This window comes from Marmota marmota, unplaced genomic scaffold (genome assembly GCF_001458135.2).
Source record: "Marmota marmota marmota unplaced genomic scaffold, marMar, whole genome shotgun sequence".
Lineage (NCBI taxonomy): Eukaryota > Metazoa > Chordata > Mammalia > Rodentia > Sciuridae > Marmota > Marmota marmota.
This window is the reverse complement of record NW_026000229.1, coordinates 50916018-50938302: the sequence shown is the minus strand read 5'-3', so window position 1 is coordinate 50938302 and position 22285 is coordinate 50916018. Positions and strand designations below refer to the sequence as shown.

The 22285-nt window shown below is 36.6% G+C and overlaps 1 protein-coding gene across 1 annotated transcript in view; it reads right to left on the bottom strand.

Annotated features, from left to right (window-relative positions):
- Nucleotides 1-22285, bottom strand: part of Peli2 (pellino E3 ubiquitin protein ligase family member 2) — a gene marked incomplete at its 5' end in the record, with an annotated part of 118505 nt that overhangs the window by 4707 nt on the left and 91513 nt on the right. The window contains 3 exons of the mRNA XM_015480916.2: nucleotides 3517-3705; nucleotides 5128-5325; nucleotides 15065-15166. Coding sequence (XP_015336402.2) covers nucleotides 3517-3705; nucleotides 5128-5325; nucleotides 15065-15166 — 489 coding nt within the window. The remainder of the gene's footprint in view (nucleotides 1-3516; nucleotides 3706-5127; nucleotides 5326-15064; nucleotides 15167-22285) is intronic.

The following is a 22285-nucleotide window of genomic DNA, read 5'->3' as shown; positions in this document are numbered from 1 at the left end:
CTTTTAAAAGCAAAATCCTGAAAACCATGGAGCAAATCACTCTGACTTTCCTCTCAAAATAAATAGAAAACTAGTTTTGAAGAAGACCCAGGGAGGAAATTTATCTCACTTCAAGCAGGTCTAGAGGAGTAACCTACCCCCCCTGAGCTTCAGTTTTCTCATTTAAATATTAGACAATATATATGTCCAGGATGCAAAGCCTTGAGCACAAAACACCTAGGTTCAGTTAATACAGCGGTTATTTTAATGAACTTCACAAATCTCTTTAAATTGAAAAAATAATTATTTTTTTTTGGTGCTACTGGGGATTGAAGGGCCTCACACATGCTAGGCAAGTGCTCTATCACTGACCTACATCCCTAGCACTTCTTTTTATTTTCATTTTTGAGGCAATGTCTTGCTAAATTGCCCAGGCTAGCCTTGAACTTGTGATCCTTCTGCCTCAGCCTCCTGAGTTTTTGGGATTACAGGCATTTACCACCCTGCTCAGCTTAGACTCTTATTTTTTTACTCCTTAAGTCGATAATATAATTAGTCATTGATCTCATTAAAGGACAGAGATGTCCCACCAGTACAAGTGGAAAAGACTCATACTCATTTAGACCAGAGCCAATGCAGAAGATCCTTTGGGGCTGAAATCATTACTGAAGTGTCTGACACTCTCCTGGCGACATTTAGCTTCCCACATACCTTGAATCTGTCCTTCATCCTCGTTTCTAAGGACCAAGCTGAAGCTTTCACTATGAGCCTTTGTTTTCAAAGGATGTCTATGCTGTGTACCAAGTGCTTACAAGACTGATGACCAGCTGACAGCAGCACTGTTGGACCTGGTCAGCAGGAGTCTGACCTCTGCCTCCTTGTGCCAGATAATGCTAAGCCCTAAGGGTACCAAAATCAAGAAAACAGAGTCCTCTTCTTCAGTGGGAAGCAGATGTTCCTAGACCCAGGAGTGAGTAAGGGCCAGTCAAAAGCCATGAGGCCACAGCCTCATTGTGGCTCAGACTGTGACTCTGGAGCCTACTACTTGGGTTTGAGCCTGACTCTGTCACCTAGCAGTTGTATAACCCTGGGCAGGTTACTGAAGCACCCTATCCCTTAGTTTCTTTGTAAAACTTAGAAAAGGCGATCATGAGGGTTAAATAAGTTAATACAAATAAAGTTCCTAGGATAAGGTTTGGCAAGCAGTAAATACTACATAAACAGATGCTGCTGTTACTTTAATGAAGTTAGAAGGCGAGCAATGGTTTTTAAAAGTGTTTTCCTTGAACAGAGATTTGAGCAAGACATCAGGAGTCAGGAGGTGGGCTACAAGGAAGGCACACGTGCAGGAAGCACAAGAATGCTCAGCAGAAAGTGCTGAGGGAACAACAGTTAACTTGAGGTCAAAGCCAGGTGACCAGGCTGGGGCTTTGGCACAGCTGGGCCAGGCTGAAGAGCTGGCTGGTCTTGCATGCCTGAGGGAGTCAGAGGAGGTTTAGGTGGCCTTGTAAAAATCGGTTTGCATGTTTGAAAGATGGTGGAGGGGCCAGTACCCAATAACCACTTGCTGCTTTCTAATTCTTGCTGTTGTAATGATTAGGAGAAGAGGTAGAGTCAGCTAGGGTGGGTTCTTTTTCTAGGCAAAGAGGATGAATGCGCCTCAACCAAGAATACCATGGGGCAATAGCTAAGAGGCACAGGGAATGGATGTTCAAGTATAAAATCTAAGAGCTGTGAACTCCTGATTTGAGGAAGATGTCTACAGTTTAACACATATCTATGTATTACTTACAGGGACTAATTTCAAAATTAGTCTCTCTTTATTACAACCCACCCATCAACAGAAGCCATTTTTTGGAGTGGTTTCTTTTCAGCAGCATTGGCAAAATTTCCTGGCATACACAGTTACCTAAACTACGTTATAAGGACCAGAGTGGATAAGGAACACTCTGTGGCATGCCCTCCTGACCTAAGGAGCTCTCTGTGGAGTCCAGGATGTGCTTTCTAATCACCAGGAGGCAAATGCTCTGTGCAAACCCTCTTGGTGAGAGCTAAGTGTGGCTTCCCAAGGGATGGTACTGAGTGGTAGTTAGGACCACAGACTCTCAGTCAGGAGGAGCTGAATTTAAACCCTGTCTATAGCCACCTCTGAATCTTGTGAAGCTTGGAAGCATTTAACTTATCCATGCCAAATGTTCCTTAGCCATAAAATGGACTGATTCTTCTTTCCTTAGAGAGCTGTGGTACAGGGTAAATGAGCTGAAGTCTGAAGTGCTGACATAATCCCAGTACCCAATAACCACTTGCTGCTTTCTAATTCTTGCTGTTGTAATGATTAATAGCCAGTTCGGCCGATCTAGGTCAGTCTTATATAAAACTACCAGATAACCAGGAAAAAAAAAAGGTTTTTGAAAAAATTGCATTCATATTACCTTTCCTATTTATAATTTCTTGGAAAGTATTTATCAAAACTTATTGAATTGGTTGGCTTTTCTAGGAAAATGCTTTTCATATGCATTCAGCCATGATGCTCCAAGACTAGGCTTTACTATAGATGCAGACGCTGTGCCAATGGCTAAACTATGGTGTGAAATAGAAATAACAGCAACAACTCTGCTAAAACAAACACCTTGGAGAGAACAGCAAACCAGGTCTGCAAAAGAATCCCATCTTCTCTATAATAGAAATATTTGATTATCATTTTTCTCCCTGCAAAATGCTAGCTCACATCCTCCATTCTCTATATTTTTCTAAGGGAATCTTGAAGAACTTCGTCTTCTCTAGCATCTAGAAAAGGCATTTGTTTCCTCTTGCTCCAACTTAACAATTAACTGAAGTCCAAACTGTGAAGTGTACTAAGAACTATTTGGAAGCTGTGCCACAAACTTTTGGCAAGATCAGAAACCAAAAGCTTCCCATTTAAGGTATTATAATTAATCTCCAGAGAAGAAACGGCTCCAAACCAACTGCTCTAGGGCCTGACTCTAAGTGGTGAGAACTGCAGGAAAGCATTAACAAGCCAGGTCAATACAGTATATGAATCATCAAGTAAAAAGCTGTAACTATGACTTTGGAAAAAATTATATAGCAAATTCTATATTCATTTCTTACTATGAACTTAATTGATTCTTAGTTCAAGAAAGTCTGTATCATTCTTTAATTAAAAAATGTCACCAACTTGTCCTGGATTACTCAGGATTTTTGCAAATCAGTAAAGCTTTACTCTAAATGTAAGTTCATTTTCCTTAGAGTGGATTTAAGTAGAATTTTGTAGTGTGGTAGGTAATAAATGATTATGCTCTTAAGATACTAAGGAGCAAAAGGTAAGTTACAGCCACTATGAACGAGTTTAAACATTAACACAAGGATGGCCATGTCCCTCTAACTTTCGGAACTTAAGAATTCTCATTTTCGTGGGTCAGGGGGCTTGGCACTTAGACCTGTACAAAGGTTTTCTGAGCTTCAGGGGAGTGGAAAATGACGGTCCAAAGTGAGTTTCCGTAGTTTGGTATGTGTCCTTGAGCAGGACCCACTTACCAGCTTTCCCCTTTGCTGGGCTGACCTGGTTTCTCTCAAGGTGTACACATCTCCACAGACAGAGATCTCACGCCAGACCCCAGGCTGAGACTCCTCAGTGAAGCCCCCCCTGGGATGCATCACCAGGACACCATTTGTAGTGAGCCCATCCATGTGGCCATCAGGGTTTTTCCACTTTGCTGCTTTTTCCTGGAGAGTACATCACAGACCATAAAAAAATACATTAAGGTAACATTCAAAATGAGGGAATTGGGGGTCTCTTTAAAATACTAGTAGGGGTACAGGGGAGCTATTTAAAGCTAATAATAATAGGATAAAATATGCAATTATTCTGACAATATGAAAGATGTGGTAAAATAGATAAATTATTTATCACTAGATATACATTATATTCACTTCAGGAGCTTAAGAAAAATCCCTGATGCCTGGGCTTCTCCATCAGATTCCCCCATACCCTGCATGAATCCAAGAATCTGTTTTCTTTCTTCGGTTGCACTTGTGCCGTGCTTTTATCCTGTTTCCTAAAAATGCTTTACATGCATTCATTATTTGGATATAGAAAGAAGTAGAGTCAAGAAAAAATGACTTTATTAAAGGTACAAAATTTCAAAAAACATTAAGCCAACAAATAGTGGCCATTTTGTCTTCTTACAAATCAGCATTTATATACTCAAAGGCAGAAGGCATAAGTGGCAAGACAGACACTCTTGGTTGCCTGTGCCACTGCAATTCCCCTCTTCTTTTCTTTTTCCTATCCTGCAAAAATAATATTGATTTGAGAGGGAAGTATATTAAAACTGATCATTCAATAAAATTTGGGGGGCTCATTTATAAGGAAACTTATAAAGGCATGGACTTTTTAATTCTCGGTGAGACCATATCTGTAATTCAGTATGGAACACAGAAAACACTTAGGAAAACATTTATGAGTGAATGAATAACTCACTAACATTTTCCTTGGACTGTAATTATCTAGATCTGGCTACTTTTTTCCTCCTGAAATAAACCTATTAAATCCACCATAAATACATATGCATAATGGTAATATATACACTTTAAAAAGTAGTTAATGTACATATTATAGTTGACAGAGCAAACATAACAAATAACAAGCAATGACTGTTGTTTGTTTAATCTTTGGATATAGGAAAAAGAATAATCATGAAAAAATGACTTTATTAAAGGTACAAAATTTCAAAATATATTAAGCCAACAAGCCGTAGCCATTTTGTTTTCTTACAAAACACTATTAATCATCTAATCATTGATTAGAGTTTTTTTCTGGTACTGCTGATTGAACCCAGAGGATCTTCACCACTAAGTCACATCCCCAACCCTTTTTATTTTTTAATTTTGAGACAGGGTCTCCCTAAGTTTCTTAGGGCCTCGCTAAATTACTGACAGTAGTCTTGAACTTGTGAACCTCCTGTCTAAGCCACTGGAGCCAGATTAAATGAATTTTTAAAAACAGTTTTTCAAACTGGCCACCTGAAAACTAAAATCTCAAAATCTAACAAGAAGCATCACAAGCAAATTTTTGGTCTCCATTAAATGTTCTATATCTAATAATGAGTATTTTTCCTGAAATTTGTAATTATTACCAGTACTTACTCCAAGAAATATGTTTTTGGAAGAGTCAAAGCCAGCTGCAAATATCCGCGCGGTATAAGGTTCATTTCTGTCACACACAATCCTGCAAGCAAACCTTGATATGGTGCTTTGAGTGATCTGGGCTTCATCATTGTTCTGACCACCAGAAATGGTGTCTGTGACCACGAAGTCAATAGGGCTTTCTGTTGATCTGCCCACCTGAGTGAATCAAACACACTCATGATTTGCTTAAAAAGTCAGGTTACCATACTTTTTTCACATGTGATGGGTGTTCAGAAGCCCTTCAACATTCATTATCTCTGCCCTGAGGATCGGAATTTAGTAAAAAACTTTCAGTTGTGTTCTTTTTCCTATTTAACTAAGGGGAAGAAATTATGGTACCCCATGTCTAGATTTTTAAAAAACTATCAATTTTATTTTATCGTGGTAAGAAAACTTAATATCAGATCTACCCTCACCACATATTTGAATGCACAATACTGGAATTATTGTACACAGACACACATATCATTTAGCAGATCTCTAGAATGTTTTTATCTTTCTTAACTGAAATGCTATGCCTGTTGCTTAGACCATCAGATTTTAAATAATAAGAGAAAGATTAATTTTCTACTCTGGAGGAGAATATTAGATCATCCTCCACACATTAGATTATCTCCTGGTTCTGGGTAGAAAAAGCACTTTCATAGCAAATAATTCTTTGAAAAAAATTTTTTCTATATCTAGAGAAAAGCAAGTTTTAAATAAACAAAGGAACTCTTGCCTCCCTCTTCTTGCTCAGCTCCTGAGAATGGCTTTCCTAAGTAAATCCAATGGTGACTCACAGCACTAAGCAGCAACAGCCCGTACCTACATGCAGAGTAAAAATGTCTACTGCCATTACTCAGTGTGTCTGAGAATCATATAAAGGGCTTATACAAGTCAGCCAAAAGCTTGGGATGTAGCCAAATAAAAGACTTACTTAAAAAGCTGGTCTTGGCATTTCAAGTTTGGATTTTTTTGGGGAAAAAACACTTCTCTGGGGAAAATCTAAAAAGTTGCTAATATTGTTATATTGGTTTACTCTGCTTGGCAAGATTTAAATGCTTCCAGAAAGAATACATTTCATTAGGAAGATCTTAAGAGTTCTTTAACAAAGCTTTTCCTATTCAGTAAATTCAAATAAAACAGGTACTGCTTTCTCTGTGAACTAGGAAATTGTATTTGTTTAAACTAAGGAAATCCTCAAGATAGAATTTAAAACATTTATATAATGATGTTTTATGAATGTATAACTTGAAAAGTGATAAATGTTATTATGTACCAAAAAGCCTTCTTAAATAAAAATCTCACTTATATGTAAATGAAGAATTTTTCACCAAATATAATTTTAATGTCCTCTCTCAGCAACATTGATTCTGAAGTTGCTAATGGAGGGTACACCAGAGTTCTGAGATATATGTACAAGGCTCTGAAAGTCAATTTCTAAGGTATTTTTATTCTTATCATAAAATTCCATTTAAAACATAAGCAATGTAAAATAATTTTTTATCCAAATGAATGAAGTAAAGAGAAAATATCCTGTATCACTTAGCTCTGCTTGCTTCCTGAAACAATATTACTGTTTCTTTTTTAAATCTCTCATACACTTTCTCATGCATTGTCTAACCCTATAAAACCAAAACAACAAGCTCGATTTTCTCATTTTTTTTTTTTACAACTCTTAATTTCTTGTTCTAATGAAATGTGCCTGGAATAAACTAAACCTCTGGTTTTACTGAAACTCATCAACTTGAACAGATGTATAATGCCTGAATATGTGCATTTCAGGTTTAAAAAAATATGACTCGTTAAAAAAATACAACATCTAAATTAGGGAGATTATAAACTCAAATCATACAATTTATCTTTCTCAGATTGTACAATCTTGCTAGATTCATTTAGAAGCTGGATGTGTAGCTCGGTATTTCTATTGGTTCATGATGCTGTGATTTTTTTCCTCCACAAAAGTTATAATAAAAACAATTAGAAAAGTAACAAATACTTATTGCAAAATATTTAACAAACACAGAAAAGCATATAGGAGAAAAAAGGGCCTACTCCAGTACCTGTCCTGAACCTCTGTTTCAATATAGTTTAGGAGTGAAATAAATTGAAAAGTTCAAAATCCCCTGGTCATCTCACAAAACAGGAGGCCCCACAAATGACAGTCTGTGTCCTAACTGCCTTCTAAGGCACAGCTATATCAAGCCATGTTCATTTCTCAATTTTTAAGCTCAAAGCTAAACTGTGCTCTTTTAGAATGCCACACAATTACTCCTTCTCTTCTCTCTTATTTATTTTATTTTTTCTTATTTACAGCACTGGGGATCGAACCCAGGGCCTCATGCATGCTAGGCAAGTGTTCTACTACCGATCTATATCCTCAACCTTTGCTCCTTCCTGTCTACAAAAGTTATTCTCCTCTAGAAGGCCACATTCTTGAATTCATCCAAATTTATTACATTAATTTCTTCGTGAATTAATGGAAATTGACTCTAAAACATGATATTTAATCCAACTGGAACATTCTGCTAGGATCCATTATTTTAAGCCATGATCTTATCTGACTGGCCAGATAAGATTTTTTCATCAATTCACTTTCATTTACATCTAACCTCTGGAGTTCTAGTAAAATTTATACTTTAGGACACAAACCACATGCTGCTTTTGTCCAAAAAAATATCTAAGTTACTTTCCTACTGAAAACTCACTCAGTGTGGAAAGTCTGCAGCATGCCTTTCTTTTCGCTGCTAGATCAGCTCCACTCTCTCTTTTTTTTTAAAGGCAATCTTATAAGACAGGCCAAGATGTTTATGAATTTCATCTGATATTCATATAGTACAGAGGCCAAAATGCTTCTGAATTTCATTTTGAGAGTCAGAGTGCTAGTTTTCAAATAGTAGTGGTAGCAAATATTTTACTCCAACCATCCAACCAATGTATTTTAAAATATATAGGTAGGGGTGTGTGTGTGTGTGTGTGTGTGTGTGTGTGTGTGTGTGTGTGTGTGTGTGATGCGCGCGCGCATCAGAAAAGTAAGGGTTTGCCTGGATGCTGGTTGAGGCCAGCTCAAGCAGGGTGGCATGAAGCACTGGGAGTGTGTCCCTCATTTCTCCTCCCCTCCCCCTTTATTTTACAGCCTCACTCTTACGATAAGACTCAACTATTGCTGCTACTACCCAAGACCCATCTCTGCACAGAGCCTGGTAGTCAACAGTCTTCCCTTCCTGTGGATTTTGCTTCTGCTTGTCCCTCTCTCCTGAATTACTACTCACTCCTTCATACTGGATCCTATCTCTGGAACTTCTCAAACTATGGCTGGAGGAGCAGACTTGTTTTTGTTAAAAATTCACTGATACCTTTAAAAAATAATAAAAAACAAGCAGTAGAAAAATGGTTCTTTGCTTGCATGTCTCAGCAATGCCAAAATGCTATAAAAATTTCAATTTCCAGCCTATCACTTTCTGTACTGTTACAAACATTTTGCTGCTCCTAGAGCACAGTGACAACAGCTTTGCAACACTAATCTCTCTTCTTGAGAAAGCTTTCCTCCTCCTGTGTCTCAGATTCACTGATCAGCAATACTTCCTGGGAAATCTGTCATCAGATACCACCTCCTTTTCCTTGCCCATCTCTAACTCCTTCCTAAACCCACCCCAGCTGGGATTCCCTCCCCTCACCTCTACTGAATCCACTCATACTGAGGTTCCCATGACTAATACACTGCTAAATCCAGAGGTTATAATCAGCCAGCACATCTGTCCCTGGTATTAAAGTGGCAAAATATGTCCAGTCACCTTCCTCCTCTTTCTGTTCTTTCTCTAGGCAATCTCATCAAATTCCATTCATTAGTCAAAAAGTCCTGATCTCTCCCCTGAGTTTTCAGACTGACACACCCAATCTCCACTTAGTTCTAATAAGCATCTCAAATATAACATGCTTCAAACAGAACACTGATCCACCTTCAACCCTTAGATTTTTCCCTTTCAAAAACTGACTGGCATTCAATTAGCTCAGTAAAAACCTAAGAATTATCCTGATTCTTCTCATTCTTTCATGTCCACATTATCCCTCTGTAAACCTCATCCACTGTACCTCCAATTATACCTTCTATCTTCCCATTTTCCCCATCTCATCCAGTCATCACCATCTCTTACTTGGACTCCATTACCTTAGCCTCCCAAATCCCTTTTTTCATCCTTGACTCCTAGACTATTCTCCATACACAGAGACATCTCAAAAATATAAAAAAGAGATTATCTCTCCTGTTTAAAATCTTTGTAACAGCTTTCTAAAACTCCTAGGATAAAACCCAGACTCCTGACCTGACCTGAAGGTCTTCCTTCTCAGCTTCTATTGGCCACTCCAAGTTCATCTAATTTTACTCCCTCTTCCTTGTTTCTGCTCTTGACCTGGAGCTCTTCCACTTGCTACTTTCTCTGACGAAATGTCTCTCTCCCTCTTCCAGAACACAGGCTGCATGCACAAGAGGGAGCCTCAGCTTTTTAGCTGCAGGACCCAGATGAGTATACAACACAATAGATGCCCAAGAAATACAATGATGACTGGGGGGGTTCTGACAGTGAGTTTGAATCCTCTGAGATACATGCACATACACATGAGCCCTGGAGGTGCAATTTTAAGTACATTTTAAAGAAATAACTACTGAAAAATGCAGATATTCTTTAACATTTTCTCTAACTAAATGGATCTTAATTAAATGCTATCATCACAAACTGAAATAAACCAAGTCAATTAAAAAACAAACAAGAAGAAACCCAAAATGTGAGGCACTGCAGCACCCAGGTTCACAGATTGAAACTGAGAAGTCAGAGGGAAAAAGCACTTAGCCCCAGCTGTGGAGTCAGACCTCATGTGGTATCTCACTTCACCTGAGGGACTTGGTAAGACATCTGTCACTTCCTCTGATCCCTCCCACAAACTTTGTTTATATTTTACTTTATTGCAGACTCCTTTTTCTTTTTTTTTTACCTCTACTCCAGAAAATAATTACTAAGATCTTATTTGACCATATTAATTCAGATTTTCTTGCCCTTAATCCTGCTCCCTTAAATCCAGAGCTAATTTTGATTTTCTTTTCCCCCCTCAGCTAGTAATATTGCTAAGCTCTGAGCCTACTCTCTGCTTCCACTATGGGACATGCAGTACAAGGTCCTTTTCTGGTATTCTTCTTTTAAATACTCAGTTAACCTAGATATCACTCTAACGGGAGCAACTAACATGAACGGCTCTCTACATCAAGGTCCATACTTGGGCTTTGGACATATAACTTGTTATGAGGAGGTAAACATGAAAACAAGCTTGCCTTCTCAAGGTCTTCTAAGAGTTACTTCAAATGTTCTGACATTAATCCTCTAACACATCCAGTTAGCCTGTGAATGGAATCTGATCACTTGAGTAAAAATGAAAAACATGTTATGTCTCAAGAAATATACGAATTCTTTTCAGCTTACTATGTTTTTAAAGAGGTTGCATTAGTACTGTGTAGAGGACCAAGAACTCAGGAGACCTAAATCTTATTGCTGTTACTAATGCCTTCTCTGAGTTTAATTTGAGTTACTTTTTCTTTTGAAGAACCATATTTCTAATCTATGAAATTAACAAGGTGGTGTAAACTAGAGCACAGTCCACGAAACCTTGAGGGTTGTCCCTTAGCCCATGTCAAGGGATCCAGGTCCATATCATACAAAGATTGCCACTGCCTCTCCAGTACTGGTGTTTGCAGGAAGGATGCTAAAGCTACAGTGGCTAACAGAGAAAGTGCTTTAGCAACTCAAGGCAGTACACCAGAGTATGCTAATGGTCACTGCAATCTTTGCTGCCATGCACTTGCAGTTAAAAAAATGCCTATTAATTTTATTAAATCTTGAGTGCTCTAATACTCTGTGTAACAAAATGAAGCACTTGAAAATTAATAACAGGAAACTAAAAAATCCAACTAAAACTTTAATTCATTCTGCAGAGATGAGAAGGTAGGAAGTGAATAATGAGAATAGAATGTAATTGTATAATAGTGTAGAACACACTATGTCACAACATGTCACTAAAGAATACTACATGAAATTTGCTAAGTAATCTTTAAAAAAATTCAATGTCTTATGTTTTAGTAGTACTTGAAATTATTGATTTTAGTGGTGACAATGGTAACATAGTTTTGATTCATTTGTAGGAATTTCCCCTATTTACATAAAAATCTTATAATCTTTACTATAAAAAAGCTTATAAGTAGAAAATGCATAATTTTGTTAAATATTTAAAAAATCATGATAAAGTTCCATAAAAATACCATCAGGGAAGAATAGGAGAGTATCCTCCTATTTAGAAAGAGGTTTTCTTTGGTAGATTGAGAAGAAAGGACATTTAGAAGGTTATATAATAGAAAGGCATAGAGAGTAAAATTACCATTACCATTTTGCTTAAATAAGATGAATCTTACTTTTGAGTCCAAAGTGGCACTTAGAATACTATGTTTATTTTATGACCATGTCTTTCATCTAAGATTATTTTTTTAAAACAACTAACACATCCATATGGTTCCAAAATCAAAAAGTATGAACTATCTTCCTGCATACCCTCTGCCCAGGCCCCCTTCCCCACTGCTTTGCGAATGTCTTGTTTACCTTTTGGGAGATTTTTAACTCATATAAGCATTATTTAAACCATTAACAATACTAATTTAACATTTAATAACTGTTGAAATATTTATTATTAATGTGATATTTAACATTTAACATCATTATTTACTAATATTTAACATCAAACAATCTTAATTGAATCTAACATATCAGTAGGACTCAATGTATTTACTAATATTAATTTTATTCCATTTTATATGTTTAGAACTTTTTTTTGAGTCTATACATAGAGCCTTTCTTTGCTATAGTCATGGAGAAGTCCACTGTACGGCTCTTCTCAGATTTACTGACCTGGTCTCCTACTAAAGGACTTTACAGTTGTTTCTAGTTTTTAGTTTTTTTTTAATGAGAGAAAGCATCTATTAACAATAAATAAAAAATCACAACAAACTATAAATTTAAAATATTATAAATACCACAAAATGCAAATGAATAGCATATTCATATTTTTAAATTAATTAATTCCTTGAAACACTTCCATGGTGCTTTTTAAGTAAATGCTTTGAGCAAGAACTTTGTACAAAGTCATTTTGCATTTATGTACTGATATCTCTGAGCTGAATCTCGAGAAATAGAAGAGCATTATAAAGACAGGAGCTGAGTCAACATATGTAAGTATTTAATATTTTTCATAGTCATTTCTAAATCACTATCCCACAGAGGTTATATCAATTTATGGCAGATAAAAGAGTGTCTATTTCCCCAAATCCTTGACAAAACCTTCTAGATTTGTTCTAATCTGGTAAGTAAAAAATATTATCTCTGTGTGATTTTTTCACATTTCCTTTTTTAAAAAGTGAAGTTCAATGCACTTTCTTATTTCTAAGACATATTTCCTTTCCCCTGTCTGGTTCCTTGCTGATTAACCTATTCAACTGTAGGTCTTTTCTTAGTGATTTCTAGGAGGACCTCACATGTTTGAGACCCTTTGTAATCTGAATTGTAAATATTTTCCCATTTATCTTTTTTTTTACTTTTATTATATTTTGGCCACACAGAAATTTATCTATCTAAAGCCCAATATTTATTAATCATTTCTTTTGTGCTTTGTGGGTTCTGTTTAAGAATTAGAAAGTTCTTCCTAACTTGAAGTTAAATAATAATTCCTCATGTTTTCTTCTAATACTTTGAATTTTTTAGAAAAATACTTTGAATCTTTAATTTGAAATTTGATGGCATTAAATGCTAAAACATTTTTTCCACCAGGTGGCTAATTTATTGCATTTTTGCCACTAATTTTTAATTTGATGAACAAAAGAAAAAGTAGTATTACTCCCAAATTTTGAGAGAATTTTTAAAGGAAGCAGACAATTTTATTTTAGATTTTTATTTCTCTTTTATTTAAAAGATCTGACATAGGTGGTCCAGGTTAGGAATGCACTCCATGATGTTACAGAAAATAGGGTAAAAGAGCTGGGGCATTTCTTTCCAGTACATTTCTCTTTCATGTACATGTTTATCCACGTATATGTGTGTACATATGCTTTTTAAACTCATTTTATTGTATTTCTTATTTAATAATCATTCAATGGCTACATGGTATTTTGCATTTAAAGGTACCCTACTGTAACCATTCTCATCCAACACTGGAGTATCAATTTATTTCTAGATTTTTATTAGTATATGCAATGCTGTGTGGATATCTTTGTAGTTAAATTTTTATTCATATTCCTTAATTATTTGTGCATAAAAACTTGATAGTGATAGAATTACTGGGCCAGTAGGTCTGATTGTTTTAAATTACTGGTAACACTGCAAAATTCACAGCGCCAAATGCTGTGTCATTTCCATACAAGGCTTTACAGTGCTATGTTTACACTTTCCAATTAACAGGTAATCAAGTATTATACTATTAATTTATTTGGCATTTTAAAAATTTCAAATATATTTACTAGTTATTTATATTCCTTCATTTCCTTCTCTCCTTCCTTCTTTTCTTCTTCTTCTTTTTTTTAATACCAGGAATTGAACTCAGGGGTGCTTAACCACTGAGACACATTCCCACCCCTTTTTATTTTTTATTTTGAGTCAGGGTCTCATTAAGTTACTGAGGCTGGCCTTGAATGTGCAGTCTTCCTAGCTCTGCCTCCCAAGTCACTGGGATTACAGGTGTACGTCACTGTGCCTGGATATATTTCTTCTTTTGAGAACTACATGTTTTGCTCATTGTCCATTTTTTTCAGGTTAGTGAATGGCAGTTAATATATTATAGTCACCAGTCCTTTGTCTACTTGATTTGTTGCCCAAATTGTCCCCTAGTTTAAATGCTTTTCAATTTCCTGACATTCACAAAGAAGTTGTGTAGCAAAATCTATGTTTTCATTTGTTACTAAATCTTCCCCATTCCAAAAACATGAATTCAGCTAAATTTTGTTCTAGGACTTTTGTTCTTTCATTTTCACATTTAAATGCTTACTCTCTTTAATATTTATTTTGGCATAGGGTATGACATCAGTATCTAGCAAACATTTTGACATTTGTTTCATCATTATTTAAGAATTTAACTCTCCACATAGAATGCAAAACCTAAATGTTTGCAACTTATGTTTGCTTCTTTTCTTTTATTAGCCCAAATTTTGATTTTCGTTGTTTTAAAGTGCCAAATCTTGGATTTATTTATCAATTCTATTCATTAATTGAGGACTTTCTTTCCTTTTGCTTTCTATTGGTATATTTTTGAATTTGCAATTATGTACTACTAAAACTATTTCTGAGCCCATCCTTAGTTAACCAGGTTCTTAATTATTTTATTATTGTCATTAAAAAAACCTTTCTGAAATGAATTGTACCTTTATCTTCATTTATTTTCTTATATTTTAATAATGAAAATATTTAAGTTTTATGTTTTTCTAGAAGACAAGTGAGATGTTGGCTATATCATGTTGACTTTTGCTATAAAGTGTTCCCACAGCTTTTTCTAAAAGGCCTAGAATTGAAATTTTGACCCAAGTGTTACTTAGAAAGTATAAATATATTCATGTTAGCTTTCAAAGTGGTTGGCTTAAAATTTTTTTATTCTCATTAATACCTATTTTTATTGCACTGAGATCTGACAATGTGGCATTTATAATTTCTTTTTATATTTTTAAAATTTTTTAAATTTTTTAAAAACTAAATAGGAATAAGTTTTATATTATCCTAACTTCTTCCCCCTCAACATCATCAAACACTACTGTGTTGGATGTTCTAGTCACATATCAAAATATTCAAGTAAAGGGAAAATGCAAAATAACACTTTAATTAGAAAAGAAAGATGTTACCTGAAACATATCTGTGTCTTTATCATGTGTGTACTCGACCACCACAGTCTGATTTCTCGACAAAGTGTAGGATATGCTGTGTTGACCTTTGCAGCTGATAGCCTGATCATGAAATAAACAAACAAACAAATAAAACACTTATCAAAAGTTCATTTTAACAAATTATTACAATCTGTTTCTTGTTAGGATTCATTACTTTATCAGGAAACCTAGCACAGGACAGCATTTTCTTCATAGTCAAAGAGTCTATCCCTGTGCTCTGTCCCCTGGATCACAGAGGAGCCAATAGTCACAATTCTAGTTTTTTCATATATCCTGATGTGAACAATATTTTATTTAAATCAAATCAAAGCTATTTTACTAGCTTGCACAACTTGATTTAACATTTCCACAGAAACATAGTTTCTCCATTTATATAAACTCAATGATAGAATTTTTAAACTGAATATAGTGATTTATTTAAAATTTTAAAATGTATTTCACACAATAGGTAAGTCAATAACATTATGTTATTTTTCCTAGGTTACAGAGATTGTAAGCACAGTATTATAAGCACTGATTATAAGCACTGAAAAAAATTGTCAATGCTCTGTAAGGATTTCTATGTAATAATACACATGTGCTAATGACAGCCACATCAATATATTTAATGAGTTGATAAATAAGGTAGTTAACTTGTCTTTTTTTCTGTTTTAGACTAAGAACAATTAATATTCTTATTCAAATAACATAGAAATAGTGAGATAAAATATTGCTCTTATTTTCTCCATAATGATATATTTAAACACATCTTAAATTGTGGTCATATACTTTTAATATTTCTAAATTAAGAAAGGTATTGATTTAAATTGTACTTCCAAGTTATTTCAATTACATTTCTCCATTACTTTTAACTTAATCTATCTTCATTTCTACTCTTTTAAGTATAATAAAACTTTAATAAACCTTTCTATTAAATATTTATTTAATGATGACATTGTGTGAAATCCAGAAAACATATGGAAGTAGCTGGATATATACAGCATGTTAATGAAAATATACTCTGTGAACATTTATATTTGACTACTATAATTACCTAGAGCAATAAATAGTACAACATTCCAAATCATCTTTGAAGTGAACCTGGTTAATCTCATGGTTATTTAATCACTTGCCCTAAGGAACTTTGTGATTGAATTGATGTTTTATTTTACATGTTATTATGAAGATAATAAAAGTATTAAAGATAATACAGATCTTTAATAAGTTCAGGAATCTGAAAAATAGTTCTTAAACTATTTAACTTCATTAACAAATAAAATCTTCTAAATTTTCATTGATCTGAATCAGATAAATTCCATAGTGCTGGTGTAACACTGTCTGAAAGCCAAATTTATAAAGAACTATTTTCAATGTGACATAGGTGGACGTGGTAGACATATAATTTAACTCGATTGTGGAAATCATTTTATAATGTATACATATATCAAATCATCATGCTGGGTACCTTGCAATATACAATTTTCAGTTATATCTCAGTAAAGCTGGGGAAGACTGCTAAACTATAATATGAAGATTTGGGGAAGATGGGAAAATGAGAGAAGAGAGACACAAGCCCTAAGTAGTGGTGAGTGGCTCTGAGGCAACACACATAATGCAAGCCTTGTAGGGGGCTGGCTGGTGCACTTTGAGTCAGTGACATCCACCTGGAAGTCCCTTCCAGTTCTGGCAGGGATTTCTCTGAGGCAATGCCAGAGAGGAGTCCTGCCTATTCAGAAGCCCACATACCAGCTGCACCTGCATGGTGCAGAGTATGGTGATGAGTTAGCCTGAGAAGACTGAGACTTAATTCAGAACTGAAATTTTGGAGCAAAAGGTGGCAGTCAAAACTAGGGAAACTAAGGCCACCACTAAGATCCTCAGAAGTTGATGGAGAGGTGCAGATTTCCCTGATTACATGATTTAGGGCTTGCATGATCTTGTCTGTGTATATTAAACACTAGGGTGGGGTCAGATTTAGGTGGCTTGGGGAAAGTGTAGGAGCTATCTAGCCGGAGATCAATTTTCACTTTCTCACTTGGGTTCTATCTTATACAGTGGTCTACAAGTACATAAAGCATTCATCCCCCCCTTCTTTTACTAGAAGTATCAATTTTTTAACAATATTTTTTAACACTTAAAATACGACTTCCTGGTAGGGAAGGCCTCATGAAAATTGGAAGAGATAGTAGAGGAAACCAAGCAGGGGGAAAGAAAAGGGGAGGGAAAGGGGAAATATTGAGGAACGATATTGGCCAAATTATATTGTTATGTTGGGTCCATGTATGAATAATGTAACAACAAATCCCACCATTATGTACAGTTATAATATACTAATCAGAAATATGGCAATGAAAAAAAATCACTTTTAGAAATAGATATCACTGACTTGAGTCAATTGTTTCAGGTATTTTGGAAATAAAAATTTCTCCAAAACATTTGTTTTGAAATCTATTTCTGAAATATCAGAAAGGAGGATAGGTAGATAGGCCTTCTTTTGACATTCACTGTAATTCAGTTCAAGTACAATTTCTGTAACATAATGTTATGATCTTCCTACAAGCTTACTTTGAAAACTCAGCCTTTTAACATCATGAAGAAAATGGGCCCTAGCAGCATGTGGGATAGACATAGACACCGTTTCTCTCATGCAGCTGTGCAGAGAAGGCGGCAACCTTCCCCACTCTCCCACACCAGGCCCTTTTGGATCAAGGTGTTTTCTTCTTAGTTGAGGATCTGGGTTTTCTCAGTTCTATGCTACTGTGTTACTGACTCGGCTCAGTTCAGCCAGCCTTTGCCATTCAGGAATTAGAATAGTTAAAATTGGTGTCCTGGTCCAACTTACAACTAAAAAAGGTCAGGGAGTTCTCTAAGTCTCCAGACTCTAAAACAAGCATGCTCCTGCCTAGAGTCCTTCCTTATGTAAACCTATATGCACACAAAGGCACTTAGAGGGGTATGAAGTAAGTAATGACAGCAGGAGGGCAATCCTACAAGATATCACCAGGAAACCCATCTTCATGGCAGCCAAAGAGCTTTCATTCAAATTTTAAAGTATGTGGGAAAATTAATTCTTTTATTTGTTAAGAGGAAATGGGAGTAGCTCTCAAACACAAAGTAAACAAGAGAAAGTCAATAGAGAAATTAACTATAAAAATTAATATTTTCTAGAAACCAGTTAAGACTTTGCCCATTTGGGGTAGGGGGCATATGACTCTGTGGCAGCCAGGCTGGTGCCACTTAATGTCTTTCTCCTCGCTTCCCTGGGAAAGCCTGACCAATTCTAACCCAGCTCTCCCCGAGGCTAGCCCATGAACATGTAGCTGTATTCTGGCAGTGGGACTCAACAGAAATCTGTTGTCAGGTTCCTGGGGATGAAAGACATCAGAAGAGACTCTTTCTTTCTCTGTCATTACTATAATGATATGGTGATGAAGCTGAGGTGGTTATCTTGCAACATAAGAGGGGTATCAAAAGACTCTCAAGAGAAGTTGACTGACAGTATGTCAAAAGACTCAGAAAAGGTGACTGACAGCATGATATCTTTGAGATGCTGAGCCAAACCTAGAACTACCTATCCCCAGTCTTCTAATAGAAATGTGTATTTTAGGCTGATTTTGGTTGGGCACTTTGCATTTTGTTACCTGTAGTCTAAAGTATCCTGATACTTTGGTCAAACACCCTTCTCCTCTTGGGTTTCCTATTAGTCTACAGCACTGCCAGATTCCCAGTCCCTCATTCCAAAAAACTTTCTCCCACCTATGAGCTCCCTCTTGCCATTCCATCATAATTAATCAACAGGGAGTCAAAGCCAGCCTCACTGATTTCAGGATATTAAGGCAAAACTCAAACACAAAGCAGAACAAACAACGTATAACATTTTACTTTTGCTCCTCGAATACAAAGTAGCTCTTGGGCAACCAGTACTTACAAAACATTCATCCCCTGAAGGAGTTTTCTATCAGTTCCTATTTATGGCCCATAACTTTCTGCTCTTTAGACAAGGAGGTGCAATCTAATTTGTCTTCCTCTCAATCTGTCTGCCTTAGGAACTTGCCTAAACCACAAAATGCTATAGAAGTGACACCTGGAACTTTTGTGGCTGGGTATGGAGAAGCCCTCAGCTCCCACATGAGTTCTAAGCTGCAGCTAGGAAGTCTGACTTGGATAAACTGCCCTGGGGGAGAAGGAGGCCAAGGAGCACCAGGATGCAGACATGCAAGTGGGAAGCCACTTTGGGAATGGACACTCCCTTCTAGCTGCCCCAGCACTCAGCACGCAGACTAGTGACAGCCTTGACCCAAAATAATAAACAATGGAATGATTTCTGAAAAGTCACCAAATTTGGGAATAATTTGCCACACAAGAGACAAATGGAACAACCAGTTTCCAAGGTGACTCAGTGCCAGACCATTTTTTTCCCTATGTCTGTGACTCATCACAGAAGACATTATGACTTTTTGTGTACAGCTTACCTACACCCAAGGGTGAGGGCTAGGGTATCTACTACAGTGGGCAGCAGAGTCTTCCCACAGAGCAGAGGGATGCTACCGAGAGAAGTAGTGTGGGCTCCTGAAAGTGGTAAGACTGTCTACAGTTAGAACAAATATAAATTTGTACTGTAGTACTCCTCAGTTGTTAGAAGACTTGTTAAGAAAAATTTTTATCACTATCTAAACTTAATATTTATATATCAGTATGTATAAAAGAAATTTATCTGTAAGGCATTCTTTTAAAGCATTGTCAGAGGAGGCAAAAGCCACCAACCATGTCACATGGGACATTTTTTAGTCCTTACACATTTGGAGCAGGAATAGAGGGAACACCAAGAAAGCAGAAGAAAATAACTTCTTATTTTAGAAATGATGACGCCAAACTTTGGCAAACTCCACGCGTTATGAATACTAAAAGTGTATGTTCTCTAAACCACAGTCTGCCTCATTTAAGGGAATGGAGGGGGGGGGAGAGAGAGAGAGAGAGAGAGAGAGAGAGAGAGAGAGAGAGATTCGAACGAAGGGAAATGAAATTCTTTTTCTTCAGAACTACACCCAATTTGTCTATTACTGTCTTCCTTAGAACAAAATGACTCGAAGGTTTAACAATGCCTTTGTCTAGACATCCTGGATGCTGATTACTATAGAACCACAGGGCACACAGTGGTGTGACTAACTCACATGACAATTCCTGGAAAAGCCTGCCCTGCACTGTCTTCTCTGTGTGTAAGCACAATTGGTGCTGTATTTGCTTCTCAGAAGAGAGGACCAAGGGCTGAAGGAGCCTTTCCCAGCTAGATCCTGAGTGTTCACAGCAGTGTGAGAGCTCTGCCTCAGATGTGTGAGGGTAATGGAACCCACTGCACTGTTGCTGAGTCCCTTACCAGGGCCTGGGAAGAAGGAGCTGGTGGGCTAGTTGAGCTGGGACAGAGCCAGGGCCCCTCATCTGCCACCGCCCATCATTAATTCTCTGGGGAGAGGTTGCAGGCACTCTCAGGCTGACACGTCTCCTCATAGTTGACTCTGGGAGCTGTGAGCCCTTTGTCATTTGGGGTCCATGGAGAAAAACAATCTAAACTTGTGTTCAACAGCCTTTAAATGATGAGCACAATGAGGTCCTCTGCCTAGGACTGATGGGCCAACTAGAGGCTCCCCTGCTGAGGAGTCTGCATACTTTAAAGGGCAACTTTATTTTCACCCACTTTAACTGCTATTTCTTATTTGCAATAAAATATTTCAATCCATCATACAACTTGAAAATAAATAGCTATACAAAATGATAACTGCAGAAAAGACCTGATAAAAATTAGAAAAATAACTATCCTGACCTCTCATGAAATTTTGGTTATTAAACACAAACAGTCTATAACAGAGTATGTTGCTGGAGAAGTTTTTTAACTACTGTGGAAAACACAATAACAAAACTGTTTGGGGATAAGTCTGGATGGGGCCAATGAATTTAATTCAAAAACAACTTTTGATATGTATGCTTGTGGTAGAAATGTGCATAAATGATTTTGCTGTAACTTTTATGGCAGCCTGGAAATAACTGCTGCATGATTTTTCCCATTCCAAAACCCATGTACACTGTGATGCTGGGCAGAGCAGTGTGGGTACTAGAGATTATCGAGCACATATGGACGTATAACGGGACCACTGGCTGCAGTATCCACTGATAATCCAGCGCATGCCAGAACATCAGGCCAAAAAACAAACAAACAAACAAAAAACCATTGATGCCAAAGTGGCTCTCTGACTATGATTACTTGGTCTATTCTGCTGAGCTCCAACTTTACATGTAGGAAAGCAGAATCCCTATGTGGATACTGCCAAGATCAACTTGGCTAGTAGATTTCAATGCTGAGGAAACACCACTGTAGATCAGGCTTGAAGGCTAGTTTGGGTTCTCATCAATTAAAACCAAATTAAATAACCTCTCTGACTCTTCAGTTACTACTTTTATAATTCATCAACAAATGGGGTCAATGCCAGTTGCACCAATTTCACTATATTCAACGCAAAAGGAACGCTGTGTAAAGTGGCATTTTCTTCCCTCAGATGCAAATCTGTACTTTTGAGCACTGCTTCATGACCCAAAGATGTTTTCCATCAGTTCCTTGTAGTCCATAACATATTACTCGGAGGTTACTATTCTCTTGGCTTTAAATATACATTAGCTATTGACTGTATTAATTAGGGATAATCCTGGCATGACAAACTTGTTTTTCCAGAACTAATGACTTTTATGTCAGGATGACAGGTATAATTAGGCAATAAATCCTCAATCAGTCTGGTTCAAATTGCTACAGGGAAGATGAGGTCTCTGCCATCCTTGTCAATTTATGTATAAAATATGTATGAGTACTATTTCTAAAGAGAGAAGGTGGCTAAAGAAATTTTATAATTTATGTCACATGCATCCCTTTAAAATATTCTATCTTTCCAAGGAACCAGATTTCAAATGAGTGCCCTGCCCATGGGTATGGTAGCAAAAGTCACTGAATGTTAACTTGGTTTTTTTTTTTTTTTTTATCAAAATCAACAGTATTTCCTAGTAAATAAAAATGATATGTCTATTTGTTAGAGGCAATGGCTTTGAACTTGGCAGGGGGCCAGTCCTATGCCCATCCTGGATCAGCTTATTGAGCTATTCAGTAAACCAGGCAGAGAACCTACAGCATGCACAGGCCTGGACAGGAGTGGGGCAGAG